General features: G+C 35.8%; 1 protein-coding gene across 3 annotated transcripts; it reads right to left on the bottom strand.

Annotated features, from left to right (window-relative positions):
* Positions 1 to 2825: 2825 nt before the first annotated feature.
* Positions 2826 to 22822, bottom strand: LOC144440153 (uncharacterized). 3 transcript variants are annotated; one of them, XM_078129427.1, is made up of 4 exons: positions 22568 to 22822; positions 11601 to 12050; positions 10267 to 10347; positions 2826 to 5002 (listed from the first exon to the last, which is right to left on the bottom strand). In XM_078129427.1, exons 1-4 carry the CDS (start codon positions 22572 to 22574, stop codon positions 4827 to 4829), a joined length of 714 nt encoding a protein of 237 aa, XP_077985553.1. In that variant the 5' UTR covers positions 22575 to 22822; the 3' UTR covers positions 2826 to 4826. The 3 variants fall into 3 exon arrangements, with proteins under 3 accessions (XP_077985553.1, XP_077985552.1, XP_077985554.1); XM_078129426.1 differs by lacking the exon at positions 22568 to 22822 and adding an exon at positions 14339 to 14446; XM_078129428.1 differs by lacking the exon at positions 22568 to 22822 and adding an exon at positions 12672 to 12685.
* Positions 22823 to 25051: the final 2229 nt, after the last annotated feature.

The following is a 25051-nucleotide window of genomic DNA, read 5'->3' as shown; positions in this document are numbered from 1 at the left end:
CTCGTCATGCGTATATGTGTCAGGTCAGCAAAAAAACTATTGTCATTTCGAATGTATGCATTACTATGGCGTGATCCGCATACCCTGAAATACAATGAAGCAATGACGTCATTTAAACTTTGACCTGGTCACAACTGAGTCAATCACAAAAAAAAATACTTCGCCATCGGGTAGAAGTGGTCGTGTATCCCCGTTACGTTCTCAGTGTACATACATTCTTGTGAATCGGTGAGAATTACATTGCTACGTCCAGCGACAAGAGCTTTAACACCAGCCCTTGCTTTGACTGCAATTCCATGGGGTAGTCTAATATTTATGCTGGTATTGCCAATTGGTAAGTTATTTCCCGAATTACAAGCAGTCCAGTGATGGCCGCTTCGGTTTCATGGGTCAACTTGTACTTGTGTCAGTAAGTTGTTCGGTAAAGTCAACCAGGACTACTCGTTTTAATCTACTATTAGCGTAAACAAAGTCATAACACCCAAACCATGGCTTTGGCTCGATCGAACCACGTTCCGAGTCGTATGAGGTGAGTCGTCTGGCAATTCTGTCATCGATAGCTCATTGAAGTGGGGCAAGTTGGTGTGATTCATGTGGGTATAGTGTTTACGTTATATGCTTCCACCCATGAATAGTTGTCACGACTGGCCATGGGTTACCCGATTAGATTGTCATGTAAATACTGTCGATAGACTATAGTGTGGTAACTATGGATCTAGTGTGACTCGCGATCGGGCACTCAATCCTAGGATTTAGTGCCTTCCCGGGCAATAGAAACTAACTCCTACCTAGTGTACCCAATAGTTCCTACTGCCCCTCTAGCTCTGCTAGCTAGATGTTACCTAATTGTTCGAACTTCTTTCAAATTACAGCGTTCGTGACCTACACTCTCTTCTAACGGATAGCGAGAAACTGGTCACATCCCAGGCTAATGACAAAATCTTTTTTTTTTTTAGACAGACTTTCAACCCAGGCCGGTATCATGTTTTTTTTAGACAACATACTTTCAAATAATTACATTTTCTTACAGAACTTTCTTCGGTCGTATACGAAGACATCGTGTGATATGTTGTATTCCATAATCACAGAGTCAATGATGTCTTTAAATATCACAATATCTCAGGCAACTTTGCAAATATTTTCTAATTACCGAGATAAGTTGGGTCTCTCTCTCTCTCTCTCTCTCTCTCTCTCTCTCTCTCTCTCTCTCTCTCTCTCTCTCTCTCTCTCTCTCTCTCTCTCTCTCTCTCTCTCTCTCTCTCTCTCTCTCTCTCTCTCTCTCTCTCTCTCTCTCTCTCTCTCTCTCTCTCTCTCTCTCTCTCTCTCTCTCTCTCTCTCTCACTTTTTTTTAATATCCCAGCCAGTAGTAGTTCTCCCATAGTTATCTCCCAAGGAGCTATACGCGGTCCTCCAACTATTTCTCAATGACTCATTCGGGTTATTATTTACCACAAAATAACATAGCTGTGTGAGGTTGTTGTTATTGTTTGTTTGTTTGTTTGTTTGTTTGTTTGTTTGTTTGTTTATAAAACATACTTATTCCAAATAAAAGAATGAATAAAGGCCCGGAGACTATGTCTGATGTCTTTGATCGTACAGAAGGAGCAATAACATCGAGCATTTGAACAGATCCTCGAAAATTAAACAAGAAAAATAAACACCCACTTTATTTTGAAATTGAGTGTTATAGGAACCACACAACATTTTTTTAATCTACCTCATATAACAAAAATCATAGTTGTATTGTATCGCTATATCTTAGTTTGCCTGCAGTTCGATTTCTGTATTAGTGGGTCATTAAGTTAGGCATACTCGGATTGTCTTGTAACATAATTAACGGGTTACACCATTGTAGTTCATCTCTTCTAGTAGTCGATATTTTTTTTTTAAATACAGATGTACTTCAGTCAGTTTGGAGACACGGACTTGAAATGTGTTAAAATAGAGTTTGAACATTGTGGTTTGATAGAAGGATTTATATCAATAATTGATTCTTGTAGTGTATACATAAACTTTATTGTACAAATATTGAACGTGTCACGGGGGGTTTTCTCCAATGGGGGACATGTTGTTGTTTTGAACAATTTAAGGACCTCGTCTGAATGACAGGAGTTATCGTATTATATGGCGAACTGACCTGTGCTGGTTGCCAGGGGCAGAAAACATCAAATACGATGAACATTGGCCCTATTATGTGTTTACGTTTAGTAATAAAAATTAGAAAAATAATCACAAGCCTTCCAATATTCGTATGGCACAAACTGACCCCAGCCATCGTATGATAAGATCCCCAAAATAATTCCGACGACAGAAATAGGAAGCCGTTTACAATATCAGAGTTGAAGTGCGCATCACGTAATTTCTAGAGTTTTTAGAAATTAGGCTTACAGACACAAACACAAACACATATACATAACCATACACAGACATAGACAGACATAGACAAATATTGACATGTACAAATATTGTACACACACTACATACCTACACAAAGACGTTATAATCGAACATACATTATTTTTGCAAAACATACAAAATATTGTTTATTTGCTGCAACAACTGCTCAAGTATGACAAATATGACTGACCTAATAAACTGTTATACTACTTAATACAAAACAATATAATATTATGTATGTATGTATGTATGTATGTATGTATGTATGTATGTATGTATGTATGTATGTATGTATGTATGTATGTATGTATGTATGTATGTATGTATGTATGTACTTATGTATGTATGTATGTATGTATGTATGTATGTATGTATGTATGTATGTATGTATGGATGTATGTATGTATGTATGTATGTGTGTGTGTGTATGTATGTATGTATGTGTGTGTGTGTGAATGTAATTATGTGTGTATGCATGCATGCATGTATGAAACTATTCAAGTACTTAAAAAATGTCGAGATATTGCCATTGATGGGAGGTACAAGTAATTTAGTATTTTTCACATGGGTTGTTTTATAATAAGAGAGTTGCTGGTATATAAAAGCATACTGACGATCTAATAAATTTGATATATTATTAAATAGAAAATTACAAAAATAGAAAATTATAAAAAAAAAGAAATATTTCAAGCAGAACAAAAAAAAAATATGATAAGTCAAAACCACAAAAAACACAACACAATAAAAAGAACAACAAAATATCCTACATATTTCAGAATGTCAACAAAAATATATAGATTTTCGGCAATAAAATGCTGTGTTCCATGCAAGAGCCAAGTTGAACAAAAATATGGCATATACTTTGGTTGTTCTACGTCTCAACAACGTGCGTTTGTCACAACAATGTGTGTCTTTATCACTAATTCTACTGTGTTCGGACTATTAGTCCAAACATTCTTAATTATCACAACTTTCTCGGATGTTCGTTTGATATTAGTCGCGATGGTATAATTATATTATTCTCCAGTATTTTTCTTCGTTCAGTCGGAAATCCTCATGAACTAAGGTTTGTCACTGCTCGTCTATCGACTCATAGTGACAAAGGCCCTTTAGGTCGCTCATATTTCCTTGTCTGAAGAAAGAGAAATTTCGGGGAATAACACCAAATTAGATCTCTTGAAAAAGGTGATACGAATAGACAACTGAGACTGCTCGTTTGTCTTACCACGTGGAATTTACATATTTACTTCAAGACATTTGTTCGGCCGTTGTTGGCGCTGTACAGAGTCCCCGTGTAAGTTTTACCTCTAATGATACGATTTCACACAATCACCTGTATTCGTATATTTGTGTCATGTCTTCACGTGTCATGTGGGCGCCCTTATATATAGACAAATTCTGGGAGCTAATCCTAGTATAGGACCAACCCCTCTAGATTTGTGAAAGATATGACCGATGATGGCAGTATGACACGATGTAGCTGAGCTTACGTCTATGTAATTTGATCCGAATCTCTACATATGCTACTAATAACGATTAGTAAAAAACTACATTTTATATGTAAATGAACCCTCAAGTGGTTTCTAAGTAAACATGTCATGAGATGCTCAATCACGGTAAACCCAGCAGTTTACAGTATGAAGTCAAACAAACATGAATTCATCTCTTGAAAACGCCAACACTATTTCAAGTTTCAACAGTTTTAAACGTTCAATCATCACCAATCACGGCATATACAGTTACCAGCATATCTAAGGCTGGATAGTTTACATATTGAAGGTAAAAAATATTCTACATTGATCATTAAAATACATATTTGTTCACCATTGTTTGTCTAAAAATATTAATGTTTCAATATGGTGAATATTTCAGCTTAACATGGAATGCAATAAAATCTTATTCTAAGTCAACAGATGCACAAACAACCATTGACCTGTCATTTAGGTCAAAAATAAATCGCTAACAAGATTTTCATAGAATACAGGATTTTACATCTCGTTACAGATCTCGTGAGATATGGAAATATGCCAATCAACAATGGTTGGTCACTTGGTTACACTGGATGATTATTTAACGCAGGATCTCGTGAGATCTGCCGCGTGACGAAAAATGGCTTATTGGCGTGACTTCAGGACTGGACGGTTCCGGTTTGCGTGTATACATCTTCAGATGAAACACACCACCATGTTTATGAAATTGTGTACTACCAGCTGGTTTGAGACTGTCGTGGTTCTGGAGTCACGGTAAAAAAATTCTCACATCCACACATTTGATCCCGCGACATTTCTGCCATACCATTAATACATCAGTGTATTCACGGCTATCTGTTAGATAACATACTTATAGCCAATATGAATATACCACTTCTAATGTACGTATCGTTAAATCGAACATTTTTTTCTTCTTCAATTCAGTGTCTGTGGATTTGTCTAAACTGGAGTGACAGGATTATGTGTCCTTCTTCTCTTGTTTTTTAAAACCAAAATTAGCACCAGTAACAGTCCGACCACAATAACGACAAAGAAACAGGTTATTCCTATTACCAAACCGGAGATGTGTTTCTCTGAGTCACCTTCATCATCATCTTCATGGTGAATTGTGATGGCTGTAACGACAAAAACATGTATGATGATGATAATAATAATAATAATAAATAATAACAATGAAATTATTTATATAACGTACACCAACAGTATACCAATTAACATTGTTCAGAGATAGAATACTGAAAAAAAAGAGAATAAACTGATAAAAAGTCAGACATTCCCTGACTGTAGTACATGCAAATTAGATAGTCGTCTGTGCCTTTTTTGCGACGCTTTATTTAAAACTAAAGTCGTCGCTTCGCTCCAATCCAGAGCAATACTATAACTGCGTAATGATAGAAACAGTGAGTGCTACGGAGTGAGGCGACGACTTTAAATTATTTTAGATGAAACGTAGCAAAAAAAGGCACGAACGACTGTCGACAGATTCGTTAAAATGTACATGCAAAAATACATTAATATTCAAAATTATGGCAAACTATAGATGTAACGATTATTCATAGAGTTTATTTCAAAGTCATGGGTTTTCGAATTCGTTTAATTCGAATTTGAATTACAATGTCTTTTAATTCACCTAATAAAACATTTCACAGCTTTTGGAACCGTTTGTGAAATGACTATGAGATTAATATATATATATTAATAGCTAAGCAGCAGATGAGTAACAACGCGTTACGCATAGCTCCGTAAAAAACATCCAATACTACCAATGTAAACATCAACCCGACCTCAAGAACAGCAGCATGAAATGCAACGACTGTGGGCATTCGCGAGGTGTGCGATTATGCCAAGGAGATCTCGAATTATGTAGGAAATGTGAGGCAAAACGTTTCCCGCCATCAAGTTCAAATGCAGCTGCCAAGTCCCAAGACAATGCCAAGATGGCCGACAATGGAGATAATAGTCAACTAACACAGATTCAGTCTACCCTTGCACTACTAAGCGAGAAGATAGACAAGATACCGACCGTTGAAAGGAAACTGTGTGAGTTACAAACCTCTGTCGAATATATTAGTAACTTCTTTGACGTTTACCAGAAAAGGATGGAGGAAATTCAGATTGAAAATAAAAACCTAAAAGAACAACTAGAAGTAGTTAGCGGCAACATGAGTACAACACAAAAGGAGCTTCAAGATCTACAGCAGTACTCAAGAAGAAATAATCTTGAAATTCACGGCGTTCCTGAACATCCAGATGAAGACACAGACACAATTGTGAAGAAAGTAGCTGAAGCATCCGGAGTAAACATATCTAAATATGACATAGACATTAGTCATCGACTAGCAACCAGAACACACAACGAAAACAAACCTACCCCAATTATAGTGAAATTCACGAGAAGAACGGTCCGAAATGCAATCTACAATGGGAAGAGAAACATCAAGAACAAATCTAGCAAGGACATGAATATTGACAATGACACACAAAACCGTATCTACATAAATGAAAACCTGACACCGTCTAACAGACAGCTATTCAACAAAGTCAACGAAAAAAAGAAGGCTCTGAGGTGGAACTATATTTGGACATATAACGGCACAATATATGTCAGACGCTGTCAAGGGGATCCTGCTATCAAGATATCTTCAGTTCAAGACATCAACAGAATGACAAACAGACAGTAAGAGTCAATACTGGATATAACATTTATTGTTTTTTCTTTGGTAATGTATTTTTCTCCATTTAGTAGATGAATTGTAACCAAAGTAACATAGACAATTTATTTACTGTTGTAAATCATTCTTTAGAGCCAACTACGTTCAACCAAAATTTTTGCCATGATTTTACCAATTCATTTTGTGTGTCACACATAAATGCCCGTTCTCTTTCCAATTGTATAGATGACGTCCGTCTTTTGTACAATCAGTGTATTACAAGTCAATTCCATATTATTGGTGTCTCTGAAACATGGAAAGTTGATAACCCAAATCATCTTAATATACACAATTATTCCCTTGAAATAAATTGCAGAAAGACTGGTCAGGGAGGAGGAGTAGCAGCATATATTCATTCATCTCTCACCTATAAGATGTTACAGTTTAATGTTATTCATTCAGAATCGATATGGTTTGAAATTTATGGCAGAAAAAACCGAATCATTGTTGGAGTTTTATATCGCAAGCCAGGGACAGATATTGTAGAATTTGAAAATAGTCTTTCTGATGTACTTTGCAAGGTCAAGTTAGATAGGAAATTTTGTATCCTCATGGGAGACTTCAACATTGACAGTGGAAAGTCAGATTGTAACACAGTGAATTTTATATCCAAGATGCAATGCTTTCTCCTCAATCAGATTATCACACTACCAACGAGGGTCACTGCTTCTTCTTCGTCTACAATTGATCATATTTATACAAATATAAATACTTGTCATGTAAATACTGGTACACTTGTTACAGATATATCTGACCACTTTCCAATTTTTGCAATGTTTGAAAACTTTAATATTAATTTACCAATTTCACAATCAGTCACAAAGAGGGATTTCAAGAATTATGATCGAGATAGCTTTATTTCGGACCTACAATATGTTGACTGGAGTTCCGTTATCAATAACAACAGCAATGTGGATGAAGCATTTGATGCATTTAGTAGTTTATTTACCGATGTTTGTGACCACCATGCACCGCTGAAAGTAAAAGTTGTCAAAGTTAAAAGGAAAAAGAATCCATGGATTACAAAAGCAATCAAGAAATCAGTAAAAACAAAACATAAGCTGTTGTCAAAGGTAATCTCTAGTCAGCATAACCAAGATGTAGTGTTACGTTATAAAACCTACAGGAACATTCTTACAAGTACAATAAGAAAAGCGAAACAGACTTATTATGCTGATTTATTTACTGTTAGTAAGGGTGCCAGGTTGTGGAATGTAATTAATGACGTGTTAGGCAAGAAAAACTGTTCAGATAAAGTACCACCTACTCTAAAGGTGGATGCAAATAGTTCTACGCGTATTGTATCAGAACCAGCTGATGTTGTTGAGGAGTTCAACAAATATTTTGTTAGTGTAGGTCAAAGGTTGGCAAATAATATTCCGCCGACCAATTGTGATTTTTGGCAAAATATGGGCTTACCTCAGTTACAATCATTTTTTCTTCAACCTGTTACGCCTCTTGATATCAAAGCGCTTTTAATTAATTTAGATAGAAAAAAGGCTAGTGGGTGGGATAATTTAACTCCCCGACTCCTCATTGATGCTGCTGAAGTAATAGCGCCGCCTTTGGCTCACGTCATAAATTGTTCATTTTTAATTGGTACATTCCCATCAGCGTTGAAGGTCGCCAAAGTGAAACCCATTTTCAAGAAAGGGGAGAATGACTCTGTTGGAAACTATAGACCTATATCTATTTTGCCCCTATTCAGTAAAATCATTGAAAAAGTCATAAATAAACAAATCATCTCTTATCTGGACAAATTTAATATTTTGTATAGACATCAATATGGTTTCAGAGAGAATCACAGTACCAAACTTACCTTGATTAATTTAGTAAATCACATTCTTAAAGAGATTGATAAAGGGAATTTCACTCTAGGGGTATTTATTGATTTCAGTAAAGCGTTCGATACAATCGATCATTCGATCTTATTAGCCAAGCTTGAACATTACGGGTTCCGGGGCACTTGTCATAACTGGTTCAAAAGCTACCTGTCAGGTCGCTCTCAGTTTGTCCAGCTAAACGGTCATATATCGGAAAAACGTTTTATTCACTTTGGAGTACCCCAAGGCTCTGTACTAGGCCCGACTTTGTTTTTAATGTATATAAATGATCTTCCAAACTCGTCCTCTTTCTTTGATTTCCGTTTGTTCGCAGACGATACCAATCTCTTTCATACCTATTCACAGGTTGGGGAAATTAATTTGGATCGTGTTTCGGGTCAATTACACGAGGTTCAACGTTGGTGCAATACAAACAAATTGACAATAAATAGTGAAAAATCAAATTTTATAGTATTTAGAGGGCGCAACAAGAAAGTAAATTTGATTGGTGATATCACATTACAAGGCAAAAGCATCAAGGAGGAGTATGTTGTCACCTTTGTGGGAATTACTTTAGACAAACATCTCTCTTGGTCCGACCACATCGAAAAGGTAAACAAGCTAATCAGAATAAAGTGTGGGATTTTGTATAGACTTAGACATATATTACCATTACACATTTTACTACTCTTGTACAACACATTCATACTCCCCCATATCAACTATGGCCTTGAGGTTTGGGGTAACACTTATTCATCACATCTAAATCGTATATTAATGTCACAGAAAATGATTGTTCGAACAGTTTTGTTTAAATCTCCAACGGATCACTCATCTCCTTTGTTTGCTCAGTTGAATATTCTAGATGTTTTTAAACTGCATAGATATTTGATAGGTTCCTTTATTTATGGCTTGATCCATCAACTATCACCACACACTTTGTATGATTATTTTGAACCTTCACACCATAACTACAATACAAGACTCTGTTCATATCAAAATATTTATCCATATTATGCCAGAACAAACTCAGGTCAGTTTTCTTTCTCCTTCTCAGGGGCAAAAATCTGGAATAGCATCCCTGTCAACATAAGATGCATCAATACGCTAAACGAATTTAAGCGATCTTATAAACAATTTCTTCTAGAAGAGTAAATTAAACCACTGTACAATTTATTGTTACCGTATGTTCTTCATAAGTACTATGAACTCCGAGGTACTATGTATTTCCTTTTGCTATATCACTTTGCTGTCAAACATTGTATATAACTATGGTAGGGGACAGGCTTGAATAGCTGTAAGCTAAATCCCGATTCCCCTATTTACCCACGAAATAGTATTTTTGTATGTGTATCTGTAATGTTCATTTGTGCTTTTGGGTAAATAAACACTATATATATATATATATATATATAGGTGATATATATATATATATATATATATATATATATATATATATATATATATATATATATATATATATATATATATATATATATATATATATATAGTTTTGGTAGTACTGGAACTCTTTCTTGGTTGTAACGCGGAGTTTCACGCATTGTGCGATCATCAGACAATCAGATCATCTGATGATCGCACAATGCGTGAAACTCCGCGTTACAACCAAGAAAGAGTTCCAGTACTACCAAAACTATTACGCTCAAAAACTAATATGCTCAAAAAGTGTTCCACTCCCACCCTAATGTGTGCGCGAAACTGACCCCCCCCCCCGCCGTCATAAATCCCTCTCTTTTTTCTGCAACGCAACGTCATGGTAACATACACTGAGAATGTCCACACCTAAAATTTCAAAACCCCCTGATCTGATATCTAGAGTCTTACCTTGAGCTGTTGCTACTTCGTGGTCGACAACTTCAAGGCTGTCAGTTCGTGCAGTAGTTCCCTGCTGACCCGGGATGATATCTAGATAAAACAAACACAATCCATGTTAATTTAACTGGATAAATGAAACCACTCTCAGTGTGGGGTAACAGTGAATACATATGTAATCGTGTGACGTCATGAACATGAATGAGTGATGAAAATAAACACAGAAGTTCACATTTGAAACTATTCGACCAGTACACACATATATACTAAATTGTATATTAAGTAACAGAGACATTTGACGAGACACGTGTAAAGAGTACCGTGCCACAGCCATTGGTTTATCAACTTATTATCAAAGTTACCCGGGCTTGAGCTTGAATTATACAATTCAACTACCTTTGTTGTGTGATTTCCTAGCATTACTTTACATAATATCCCACATAACCTACTAACACATTACATTGGAATCAGTTCGGCTGAGTTTTGATTTAAGCGTGCGTCGTGTCATACCGCCCTCATCGGTCCATAAGTCTTCTCTTTACGTATACATATAGTACACAGGTGTTTGAGGGCACCTATCGGCGGCGTAAATGGCACCATGGAAGTTCAACCTGGGTGATACTGCCATGATTAGGATGATCCCATTTGTTATAATGCTTCTCATTGTCATTATCATGACAATTATGGGTCGATCGGGCGATTAAAAAAAAGTAACAGTTTAAAAAAAATCATCTTCTTCATATTTCTCTGCATCTCCTTTTCCTCCTTTCTATCTTCATTTTATTGGATTCCTGGTAACAAACCGTTTCCCAACTTCTCTACACAATTAGCATGTTTTCAGCCCCTACTTGAATAGTTTCCGGCATAAAAAAATGCTTTGTTCGTTAACAAGTGTCGTCATCGCCACCACGATTGAAGATGACATCGACTGTCTAGACTCTTTTTTTTTCATTCTTGTCAGAGGGCGCTGTTCCGCAAACGCTTTTTATTTTAGTGTTGGAGTTGAAAATGTGGGTCGGTCGGGTAATGTGAAACAGAAAAGAACATAGAGTCAACCTTACACGTTTTGATAATTCGTTACACTAGTTCTGTACATTCATACACAGGTACACACTGCGACACACACACACACACACACACACACACACACACACACATACACACACACGCACACACACATACACACACACACACACATCTACGGCCTTAGTCCAATCGTTCAAAAGCGGTTTTGTGTATTAAGAACTAAATTTAAGAAAAAAACTATTTGAATTGATGAAAACACACATCGAAAAGATAAACACATGCAAAACACTTTATTTACATAAATATATATAGCATCATACCTTGCGGTGTAGATATCGATAAGGTATTCCTTGTAACTGTGATCACATTCTCTGCATTACAGTCGCCTACAATCCTGCCGTCTTTACTGTCTAGTTGAAGAACATGCAGCTTATGGGAAACATTGTCTTTACGGGCACAGTGGTGCAGTTTCACAGCCACTGATCCCAGCTGTGAATCAATCTGGAAATGGCTTTCTAAGGAATAACACGTCCCTGATATTCCAGCGCCATGGATATCTTGCAAAACCGTCCTATATATGTCACTGCTGTCCCTATCCTTTGACATTAGCGTGAGGTGAAATTCACTTGAACTAGTCATCGGCATTGTTAATTGTACTGCATATGTAATAGAGTCAACGTCATTAACAGCGATCTCCTGACCGCTCGGAACAATTTCACAAAAAGTGTCACCTGCATTGCCACATACTAATTTAAACACCTGCACACACACTGTAATAAACGGAAAGGAAAATAACAGGTATTAGTAAATATATTTCATTTTTTAAAAACTTAAACTTAGCACATTGGCCGGAATTTGATATAATTTAATTTAATTTAATTTAATTTAATTTAATTTAATTTATTTTAATTTAATTTAATTTCGGTCGGTTAGAATATCCCGTCTATGATATTTTGATGAAATATGTACAGACATCACTGGGGAAAGAAAACAGATGTGTGTGAAGGTCAAGAAGATAAAGATTTTCTTATTTGTTTGTTTGAAATGTAAAAAAAAAAATATTTAGGGTTGGGGGCTTGAACCGTTAGGTCGGTCGGTTTATCGAAAAAAACAAACGATTTTTTGGCTTTAGTATTTTATTTGGTTTCATTTCAAATTGTTTATTTTTGGGTGTTAAAGGACGTGGGAAACAAAATGTGCTTGTAGTTCTCCTAGTTTCTACGTTTAAAACGAGATAACTTTGAATAATTCTTCAACAAACAAAAGGTGGTGTATTCGAGTCTCTCGCTTTCTCTCCCTCCCCCCCCCCCCCCCCAAAAAAAAGACAGTAAATCTCTCCAGGGAGATTACCACTGAGTTTCAGAGTCAACTGAACATATTTTTACGCCTACCATATATACGGTAATACCGTGGGAATGATTGTATCGTTGTAAATAGGCCAAGCGATGGCCCAATAGCTGTAATTTGCACATATGCATATGTACTTTACCAGTACAGGCACATACGTCATTGACGCGGCACTTGAATTGGTGTCAAAGGTCATTATTACAATGACCATGAGTCGAGATCGGAATGCGGGGAATTCCCCGGTACTATTTTTAGAGCTGTGACGAAAAGGGAAAATCCAGGGATAATGTACTTCCGTTTTTCATTAGAAAACCGTCTTTAAACACACAAAATTGGTTGTAATTGACGGGTTCATCATTTTTCAAATCTGTTTGATTAAACTTGTTACACCTGACGTCAGAAGATTTCAAAAAAAAAAAATTCGTTTCTTTTCAATTTTTTTTTTCATTTCATTTCAATTTATTTTATTTTATTTTATTTTATTTTATTTTATTTTATTTTTTTTTATTGTTTCGACCCACAAACAAACAGCATGTCGGTTAGAATATCCCATCTATGATATTTTGATGAAATATGTACAGACATCAATGGGGAAAGAAAATAGACATGCATAAAGGTCAGGAAGATAAAGAATTTCTTATTTTTTGGTTTGAAATGTAAAAAAAAAATATTTAGGGTTGGGGGCTTAAACTTGGGTCGGTCGTGTTATCGAAAAACCGATTTTTTTGTGCTTGGTATTTTATTTGGTTTCATTTCAAATTGTTTATTTTTGGGTGTTAAAGGACGTGGGAAACAAAATGTGCTTGTAGTTCTCCTAGTTTTTACGTTTAAAACGAGATAACTTTGAATAATTCATCAACAAACAAAAGGTGGTGTATTCGAGTCTCACGCTTTCTCTCCCCCCCCCCCCCCAAAAAAAAAAGAGTAAATCTCTCCAGGGAGATTACCACTGAGTTTCAGAGTCAACTGAACATATTTTTACGCCTACCATATATACGGTAATAACGAGGGAATGATTGTGTCGTTGTAAATAGGCCAAGCGATGGCCCAACAGCTGTAATTTGCGCATATGCATGTGTATACCAGTACAGGCATGACGTCATTGACGCGGCACTTGAATTGGTGTCAAAGGTCATTATTTCAATAACCATGGATGAGGCGAGATCGGAATGCGGGGAATTCCCCGGTACTATTTTTAGAGCTGTGACGAAAAGGGAAAATCCAGGGATAATGTACTTCCGTTTTTCATTAGAAAACACAGAAAATTGGTTGTAATTGACGGGTTCATCATTTTAAAATCCGTTTTATTAAACTTGTTACACCTGACGTCAGAGAAAATAACCTGACTCGCTTGAATTGCAGAAGTACTGGTTACATAAAATGCTAGAAATAAATAAAAGCATCCGACCGTGTGATGACGTCATGACTGGTCTCACATGGCACGCTCGTAATGATGTCGACCTAACACTGTTTTAAAAACAGCGATACTTCAGATACATCGAGCGTGTCAAACTGAGCGTATTTGATTATAATATGTGCTGAATGACAACTGTTGCAGTAACAACATGCACGGTCACCGCTAAGGCTGCATATTTAATCGCTTGCTACGGTAACACCGTCTTTGTTCAACTTACAGCATCCACGTACACAGTTATACAGATCTTGGCGATAAATATGGTGTAATCAATAAAGCAATTTCAAATAGACTCACCGTTAAGTTGTAATACTAATCTTAAAATGTGTTTGGTAACCATTCTTTACATACTGACAACCCTGATGAGAGAGCTGTAAGTGTGCTGTTTCCATATCCGAAAACATGCTACGAATGATGATAATTTGCTGTGTTCGCAATTCACATCTAGACAAAAATAGCTATGACGGAATGGCCCTCAACTCGGTTGCGACATCGAACGGCGAATCTGAGTCATCTTTGGTTAATAAAGGCATGATGTAATATCATGTGTTAGAACTTGTATGTCTTTTTCTCCGTATTGTCAAATTCCCCAATGTCATATTTGAGTTGCCTTATCTAAAACAACCTACAAGTTACAACAGTTATTTATATTCTCGCAAATTTCACACGAAATTCTCCCGGATATTTGACGGCAGTCTTTGAAGTGGGGTCAAAGAGTCTAACCCCAATTTTGTCCTTTTTTTTACTCACTTGAACAATCCCAATTTTCATTAGGTATTGTTTCTAGATCTCTTTTTTCACAAAAAAACAATATTTGTACAAAAAGGTAACTTGGTATAACTATAGTTTCAACTGTTTCATAGACTCATTTAAATAATGACCTTTGACACCAAACCGAGTGTGAATGATACTAAAATGGCCTAGTGAAAAAAAAATTCTTTTGTTATTTTCTAAAAGTGACACATTTCACAAACGCCTTGTTGACATTTTCCAAAAATTACCTGTGTATTCTCCGAGCTCACCAAAATATTCCTGAGTGAATACAAATAATCGGGACAAATATTATTTAAATTTGATGTTTTTAAAATGTGGGGTTTTTTTTCAATAGTATTTTTGTCTTACACTAATGGCATGCAATAACCCCTTCATTTATTTGTTTAAATTCGTAGTATTATCACATCACGATGATGAAGTGCAAGTCAATGTTCGGGGAACTCCACACAATGTCTGCATGTATGTATGTATGTATGTATGTATGTATGTATGTATGTATGTATGTATGTATGTATGTATGTATGTATGTATGTATGTGTGTGTATGGATGGATGTCTGTGTGTATGTATGTATGTATGTATGTATGTATGTATGTGTGTGTATGTATGTATGTATGTATGTATGTATGTATGTATGTATGTGTGTGTGTGTATGTATGTATGTATGTATGTATGTGTGTGTATGTATGTATGTATGTATGTATGTATGTATGTCTGTGTGTGTGTATGTATGTATGTATGTATGTATGTATGTATGTATGTATGTATGTGTGTGTGTGTGTGTATGTATGTATGTATGTATGTATGTATGTATGTATGTATGTATGTATGTCTGTGTGTGTGTATGTATGTATGTATGTATGTATGTGTGTATGTATGTATGTATGTATGTATGTATGTATGTATGTATGTATGTATGTATGTATGTATGTATGTATGTATGTGTGTGTGTGTGTGTGTGTGTACTACTTGTATACTGGTATAGATATGTTTTGGTGGTAACTTAAGATTGGAATCTTAACGGGACGGGGAAGTAGACGAGTCAAAAGTCACTCAAATTGTAAACAGCTTATTGTTTTAAAAGATCGTCACTAGTAATGTGAGTGAGGCTAAGAATAAAAGAAGCAACTCAAAAAATGTGCATTTTTAAAAATTATACTTGGAAACTATAGGTTACCATTATAAATGTCACACAAACTATACTATTTTTATATAGCTGGTGTTTTGAAGAACGACTTACCGTTAAAAAAAAATCGTTTAACTATCATCATCTCATTGCCGGAGTTCTGATACGAATATGCATTGAAATTTAATGATTGTATGACTGAGGTGAGCAATCAACCTATAGTATAACGCATCATGTATCCGGGAGTAAAGTTCACTGAATATACATGACACGTGTTTTGATTGTGTTGACTGGTTAACGAGCAATGATGACTAGAGAAAACAGTACTGTTAGTTTATAGACATTAAATTACAGTGTGATCATTGCGACCCAGTTGGGTGCCAACGTAACAGCCTTATTAGTATGTGTATGATAAGAATATAACTTGTCAGTTACTAACTGAAATCTACCTTTTACAATCAATTTAGTCTGACTAGTTACACAAGGGGATTCACACACTTGGATGCCCACAGCTGTATGTTCTATAATAACTAATCTTTAAATTATTTTATGACTTGTAGTCAATAAATATTATTTTCATTAATGTGTCGTCACATCACATGCCTTACTAACTGTATCCAATAATTACCTTACTACTATTACATGGTTGATGTGATGAATGGTAGAACTTGAAAGAAAGATGTGTAGTGGTCTGACATGGTATTGACACAGGAATTGTATACACTTGTTATCAATGAATAATTTGTATTCAAAGACGATGAACGAGGAAACTAAATATATACCATTTATTAAACTGAGAGCCTCTTCGAATGTAATAAGCTGAGGTTGAGGATCGAAGGAACGGCTACATGATAGCTTATTAAATGTACTAATAACTTTGTTGTCGTTATTGTATTGGAGAGAGAGAGAGAGAGAGAGAGAGAGAGAGAGAGAGAGAGAGAGAGAGAGAGAGAGAGAGAGAGAGAGAGAGAGAGAGAGAGAGAGAGAGAGAGAGAGAGAGAGAGAGAGAGAGGAGGGAGGGAGGGAGGGAGGGAGGGAGGAGGGAGAGAGAGAGAGAGAGAGAGAGAGAGAGAGAGAGAGGAGAGAGAGAGAGAGAGAGAGAGAGAGAGAGAGAGAGAGAGAGAGAGAGAGAGAGAGAGAGAGAGAGAGAGAGAGAGAGAGAGAGAGAGAGAGAGAGAGAGAGCAAACACACTTCGGGATACTAGTAAACAAATAAACGTATACCCCATAATAGAATAACAATGAATTGGCAACACATGGTAGTGTTTCTATCAAAAATATGTAGTGTACGATATTCACCTTGTTATCTGGTGACATTTTTGAATTAGTCGTGCTTTTTACCTTCTGTAAGGGTAAGGGGGTATTAAAAGGGAATGTCTGTCTGTGTCAATGCATACTTGAATTTCAATATCCCTACACAATGTTAACCATAAAAAAACGGGTACATTATATAAAATTTGTTGATATAGCTTACAGTTTTAATAAAAAAAGTTGCATAATTAGTAATTCCCTTATAGGAGGCATTCAGTATAAATCTGATTATTTTGTCAAATTATGTCTCTACATGTCTCAGTGATTTGTAATATGGTATAAGTTGTAACTGACTTGAATACAATGAATGACGTACAGGTTAACAGTCCTAGAGATGAGTCTGCAGATTTCAGGGTGAGTTCGTGAAACGTAATCAACTTGTCACTGTTTTGCATGACGTAATCTTAGCGAAATCAGATCGTCGACAAGTAGAATTAGAGAATCGGTCTACTGCCATCTCAAAGAGAAAATCTAAAAAAAGCCCATAATTTCCATTAAGTTAACATGCTATAGTTTCCAAATCGTATGTCTTAATTAACTTGGTGTACATATTATATTGGTGAGATCACTTACTTGTCTGTGGTGAGATCAAACAGAAAATTTCATTGGGGGCTTTTGAGAAATATGCCAGTTTTAAAACATAATAAGATATAGCATATTTTGATTCTGAACTGACTTTAGTTCACATTTTTGTTATCTTTCAAAATAATGGTTGGTCTTTATGAGATCTGGAATCACATTTGGAAAAAAAAATATCAAAGTGAATAATCACAGATAATGATTTCAGTCCTGTTTGGCACCGACCTCTCCAAATCTGGGATCACAAATAAAACTTTGGTGATAAAAAAAAATAAATCAAATAATATTAATAAAAACCTTTCGATTGATTTGCAACAAGTTTTTCACGTCGACCGGAATAAATAGGTTTTAAAGTCGTCAGGTCAAGAGTCAAAACAGGGGTATATGATCATATAACATCACAACCTCTCGGGTAACTCGTTAGTAGGTCAGCTTAGTAGTGAGCGAAGAGTGTCATATTTAATGACGTCACAAACGGCGACTTTGACATTTAAAATGTCTAATGTATTACACACTGTTACTTGTCTGACATGGCAGGTGTGTATATGTATCAGAAAGAGAAAGCTTGACTCAGTATGTTGGCTGATAATTCGACTAAAAGATCGTTCATTAAAAAGGGAAAATACTAATATCAAGGAATTCTCCTCGAAAGAATATCATATCTCCAGACATCGTGAAGATGTAAACTTAGGTGTGAGGGTGGCACACTTGTAATGGTATGTTCCATGTCTGATTGGGTGTCATGACGCACCAAACTTTATCACAAATACTAGTAATATAGATTATAACATGTATATATACTACATATTTTAGAAATTTTAACAACTCGATTATAACATAATAATCTTCAAAAGAACCACGTTTAGAAAGGATTCGTGAAAACAAATTTACATTTTGAAGTCGAAGAACTTGATAAATGTGTACACTAATTATAAATGTTAATGTTTTGCTGATCACTGTGACTTTACGCATTTCAAATTCAGCAAGTTTTCTGTAAACAAGGTTTTCTTAAACCTGAAAAGAGACTTACCACTAAAAATCGCAACTGTCGAATTACGTGCCATCTTGAACCACACTCTGTTCTGTTATGAACTGCAGAGAGTTCTGCTATAATAATATTGTTTTGCGCATGACCCGTGACCTATGACCTACACCAATCGGGATTATCCCATCTAAAAATAATATTTATTTCACAGCCCTCTCTATGATAAAGTTTAACAAAAATGAACTTTCTGCGAATTCTATTCACACATTTAGCTATAAATTTATCTAAAACCTTATATTGATTGACACATTTGAACTTTTGTACACGAAACGTGACCTATGACCTAAGCCAAAAGGGGGTTCCTCCATCTAAAATTAATGCTTATTTCACAGCTCACGTGAATTATGTTAAACAAAGGCGAAATTTCTACGAATTCAAAAACAAACAAACAATACTTTGATGCACTCGCACATATCACTTTTGAGCATACACTTATCGATAAAAATGTGATGTTCGTATTATCTTTTGCGCATGACCCCATCACCTATGAGCAAGTCATATCGGTGATATCCCATCCAAAATTAACACATATTTCATAGCTCTCCCTTTCTAGTTTTCAAGTTTAGAAGAAACTAACTTTCTGCGAATTATATAGACCAGTAATACTATTTTGTTATTTTATATTTTTGGTTACATCACACACATCCCTTGTGAGAAAAAAAATGACTGTAATGTTCTTATGTATTATCTGTTATTGCGCATGAGCTGTGACCCATGACCTATGCCAATCTGGCTTATTTCAAGCTTTCTAGAAGCGAAGTGAATGACGTACAGGTTAACAGTCTTAGTGATGAGTCTGCAGATTTCAGGGTGAGTTCGTGGAACGTAATCAACTTGTCACTGTTTTGCACATTAATATCATGACGTAATTTTTGATGAAATCAGATCGTCGACAAGTAGAATTAGAGAATCGGTCTACTGCCATCTCAAAGATAAAATCTAAAAAATCCCATAATTTCCATTAAGTTAACATGCTATAGTTTCCAAATCGTGTGTCTTAAGTAACTTGGTGTACAGATTGGTGAGATCACTTACTTGTCTGCGGTGAGATCAAACAAAAAAGAGTAAACTATCAGAAAATTTCAATGGCGCTTTTGAGAAATATGTCATTTTTAGAACATAATAAGATATAGCCATATTGACACTGAACTGACTTTAGTTCACATTTCTGTTTAGTTATCTTTCAAACTAACGGTTGACTTTTAAGAGATTTGGAATCACACTTTGAAAAAAAAAATCATCAAAGTGAACAATCACAAATAATGACTTTAGGCCTGTTTGGCACCAACCTCTCCAAATCTAGGATCGCAAATGAAACTTTGATGATACAAAAATAAATCAAATAATATTAAATAAAAAAGATTTCGATTGCTTTGCACAATTTGTTGACGTCGACCGTAATAAATTGGTTTTAGAGTCGTCAGGCTATTAATTAAAGACAGTCAAAACAGGGATGCGTGATCATATAACGTCACAACCTCTCGGGTAACTCGTTAGTAGGCCCGGTCAGCTTAGTAGTGAGCGAGGAGTGTCACATTTAATGACGTCACAAACGGCGACTTTGACATTTAGAATGTCCAATGTATTACTAATTTGTACTTGCCTGACATGGCAGGTGTATATACGTATCAGAAAGCTTGACTCAGTATGTTGGCTGATAATTCGACTAAAAGATTGTTCGTTAAAAAAGGAAAATACTAATATCAAGGAATTCTCCTCGAACGAATATTATATCTCCAGACATCGTGAAGATGTAAACTTAGGTGTGTGGGCGTCGCACACTTGTAATGATATGTTCCATGTCTGATTTGGTGTCATGACGCACCAAACTTTATCACAAATACTAGTAATATAGATTATAACATGTATATATACTAAATATTTTAGAAATTTAAACAACTCGATTATAACATAATAATCTTCAAAAGAACCACGTTTAGAAAGGATTCAGGAAAAAAAAACATTTTGATGTCGAAGAACTTGATAAATGTGTACACTAATTATAAATGTTAATGTTATGCCGATCACTGTGACTTTACGCATTTCAAATTCAGCAAGTTTTCTGTAAACAAGATTTTCTTAATCCAGAAATAAGACTTACCACTAAAAATCACAACTGTCGAATAACGTGCCATCTTGAACCAGACTCTGTTCTGTTATGAACTGTAGCATAATATTTTTGTGCGCATGACCCGTGACCTATGACCTACACCAATCGGGATTATCCCATCTAAAAATAATATTTATTTCACAGCCCTCGCTATGATAAAATTTAACAAAAATGAACTTTCTGCGAATTCTATTCACACATTTAGCTATAAATTGATCTAAAACCTTATATTGTTTGACACATTTGAACTTTTGTACACGAAACGTGACCTATGAACTAGGCCAAAAGGGGTTCCCCCATCCAAAAATAATGCTTATTTCACATCTCACGTGAATTTTGTTAAACAAAGGCGAAATTTCTACGAATTCAAAAAACAAAACAATACTTTGATGCACTCGCACATATCACTTTTGAGCATACACTTATCGATAAAAATGTGATGTTCGTATTATCTTCTGCGCATGACCCATCACCTATGAGCAAGGCCTATCGGTGATATCCCATCCAAAATTAACACATACATATTTCATAGCTCTCCCTTTTTAATTTTCAAGTTTAGAAGAACCTAACTTTCTGCGAATTGCATAGACCAGTAATTCTAATTTGGTTACATCACACACATCCCTTTTGAAAAAAAAATGATTGGAATGTTCTTATGTATTATCTATTATTGCACATGAACCCGTGACCCATGACCTATGCCAATCGGAGATATCCCAAGTAAAATAAGACTTATTTCATTTTTTGTAGAAAAGAAGTTTCTTCGAATTGTACGGACAAATAATTTTACTTTGGCTAAATTATGCTGATGATTTTCAAATTTAAAGTGTAATATCAATATAATAAACGAAATGTACGTAGGAGAAGATGACTTGGCAAAACCTGACATATCACACGATTAGATGACGTCATGCAATACTCAAACGAATTAGCATAAGTACGAAAAATACCTTGACAACAATTTAAGGACGCCTTCACGATGTTACAAATACCGACGATATATTAGTAATATATTTTAGAAAATAATATACAATGCAAGTTTAATACGCCTGTCAAACTTTGATCCTAAATGGTCGAGTTCAAATGAAAGTACCACACAAAAACTCCATTATAAATTCAATTTTAGTTTTATCTCGAAATTGTATGTATTCGTGTGTGTGTACGTGTGTGCGTGTGTGTGTGTGTGCGTGCGTGCGTGCGTATGTATGTGCGTATGTATGTATGTATGTATGTATGTATGTATGTATGTATGTATGTATGTATGCACGTATGTATGTATGTATGTATGTATGTATGTATGTATGTATGTATGTATGTATGTATGTTTGTTTGTCTGTATGTATATATGTATGTATGTATGTATGTATGTATGTATGTATGTATGTATGTATGTGTGTGATATGTGAAAAAATGTTATGTAAATATTTAAAATCACATGTACACACATAAGTAAATAAATAAATACATATATACATACACGTCTGTATCTACTGATATATGTACTTATGACTTTAAATATTGACATAATGTTGTAGTATTTGCCATCATTATAAATTGTGAGTTATTTAAATGTTTAACTTACCTTGCATTTCTTATAAGTATCTATATGATCAGATCAGGCATGGCAAAATCGATGAAACACATTATACAAAAGAGGCGTTATAATATTTGACCAAAGCTCACTCGCAGACATCTTCGGAATTTGTCGATTAAATCAAAGAGTTTGCTGAAAAAAACTTGTCAAGCACCATGAGTCCATCACTGGTGTAGGAAGACCCTCGAGCTAAGCAACAGACAAATGTTAATGCATTCGAATGCTGGCATCGACAGTGTTCTAAACAGAGAGAGTTAATTCAGCACACACTGACGTCCTTCGACTTTGATCGGAAATCTTCGGAAGCACGGTCCGTACACACCGTCTACTCCAGGCATGTGTACGTGTCATGTGTATCCTGCGAGGATACTGTACAACAATTCTTCTCCGAATCTTGCAGTCTGGATAAACGTGATCATGAACACATTGTGTAATCCATGGCGCTGTGCTATGTTGTATTTTCCATGCAACGCTTGGTGTATCCTCAGACCATAGTAGACCATAGTGGTCTGAGGTGTATCTCAATATGTCGCTATGATTCGATCACATAGTCGCTGGTTTGAGCGTTCCTTAAACTTCGACCAATACAAGGATCAACTGCTGCAAAGGAACGATATTTGATTAGCGTTGAATTTTCAATACAGAGGTAACTCTCCTATTCATAATGTATTGTAAAAGCGTGTATTGACAAACACACCCGCCTTTTATTGATTGAATCAAACAGTGACAATTGCCAACTTCCAACACGTCACCGGCGTGGAATTTGCCCTGGGGGAATTTGTAAAGTTAGTTCCTCTTTCAACCAGTATAGCTGTTTGTCTGTCTGTCCATAGACCCTCCACCCACGTGGTTGGAGAGTCTATGGTCTGTCCAATGTTTTGTAAAACGTTACCAGCGTTCTCTTATCAATTCACAATTAGACATGTTAATTAATTATACCAATAGTTAACTTTTCAACGTCAAGTGTATTCATTATTTCATTATTTAAATTTTCTGAACGATGAATATTACACCATGCACTAACAAGACATTGTCTGTAAACAGAAAATATGGGTTATATATCCCAGTTGCGCTACGTCACGACGATATGTGCTTACATCACTGGTTCTCCTGTGCTCGAATTATGAGTCAAACGTTTCAACTACTTTTCCCAATTATTCGTAAATTTTGCTGGTGGTTGGGGTTGGGGTGGGGGTGGGGTGGGGTGGGTAGGTATATAAATATATCATTCCCTATATTTGAATTCATTCAGCAGGAAAAAAATGAGTGGCCGAAGACTGTCAAAATTTGTTTAGCGATTTGGGTAACGTAACATTATTGGTGTGTTTGTCTGTTTGTTTGTCCATGTCTCCATTCATGAATTACCTAGATTTTATGCAAATAATTTCGTGGTAGCGAATGTTGAAAAAAATACTCAGTGATGAAAAAAGTGTGAAATAAACGTATTCAGCGAAAAGTAACAGTACCATGTGTGATAATTATATGCCGCTAGAAACGGTGCGAGTGATGTACACATCAGATGGTCGTATTATCCCTCAATTAAACCCAAGAGATAGGCACTCCGATTTGAAAGTGAACGGTGTTGTGCCACCAACAGTAACGATTTTTTTTTAAAATTTTGTCATGATGGAAATCCCATCCACTTTCAGTTTGAGTATCCATGGGATACGAGGTCGCATATTGGTAAAAATGAGTACATATTTAGCTGTTATTCAATAATATTTCAAATACTCGTAACCTATATAGCTATGAGTTGTCACTGCTCGTCTATCGACTCATAGTGACAGAGGCCCTTTAGGGCACTCGTAATTTCCGACTGAATAAAAGTTGGAGAATAACGTAATTATACCAGCGCCAGTAAATATCACAGAAAAATCAGGTAAAATAATGGTAATTTTGAACGTTTGACTCGTTTCGAAAACAGCAGAACCAGTGACGTAGACGCGCGTTGTCGTGACGTAGAACGACCAGAGTATATATCACATATTTTTTTGTTCAACATGGCACGCGCATGGTATAAATAATTATATATGCTCTAAAAAATATCTCCAAACTAAAGGGTATTGTAAATCCATTTCCAATTTATGTTCTACTACGTTCTGAACCGTAACTGTACTCGCGTGACGTTTTGGTGGACATTTCCGACGGCAGTTGCTTCTTCAAAGCTAATGGAAGGACCTCGACCTCTCTGTACAGCGCCCATAGCGTCAGGGAATCTCAAAATCACTGGTCCTTCTGTAGTCTCGGTTACTCAGACTCTCGTCTCCGGAGACGCTGCCTACCATACGACGAGACCTCCCCAAACGAAGGCAGCGCCCTCAGATACGGGAGTTGGGGTAACCGAGACTAATCCTTCTGTCGCCCGAAAATAAAAAATAAATGGCCAGTGGGTAGCTGTTTTGAAACCTGGACTGACATATTTACATCTAAGAGATATACTCATTAAAACATTCAAAAGTAACATGTTTTTTT

Source organism: Glandiceps talaboti, chromosome 9, assembly GCF_964340395.1.
Source record: "Glandiceps talaboti chromosome 9, keGlaTala1.1, whole genome shotgun sequence".
NCBI lineage: Eukaryota > Metazoa > Hemichordata > Enteropneusta > Spengelidae > Glandiceps > Glandiceps talaboti.
Note: the sequence above shows the minus strand (reverse complement) of the source record. Positions and strands in the feature narration are given on the sequence as shown.

Coding starts and splice junctions, on each gene's coding strand:
- LOC144440153 (XM_078129426.1), bottom strand. CDS start 14,381: ATGGTTACCAAACACATTTTAAGATTAGTATTACAACTTAACG. Junction 10,348..11,600: donor ATCGATATCTACACCGCAAG/GTATGATGCTAT, acceptor TGTTTTATCTAG/ATATCATCCCGGGTCAGCAG. Junction 5,003..10,266: donor CGAAGTAGCAACAGCTCAAG/GTAAGACTCTAG, acceptor TTGTCGTTACAG/CCATCACAATTCACCATGAA.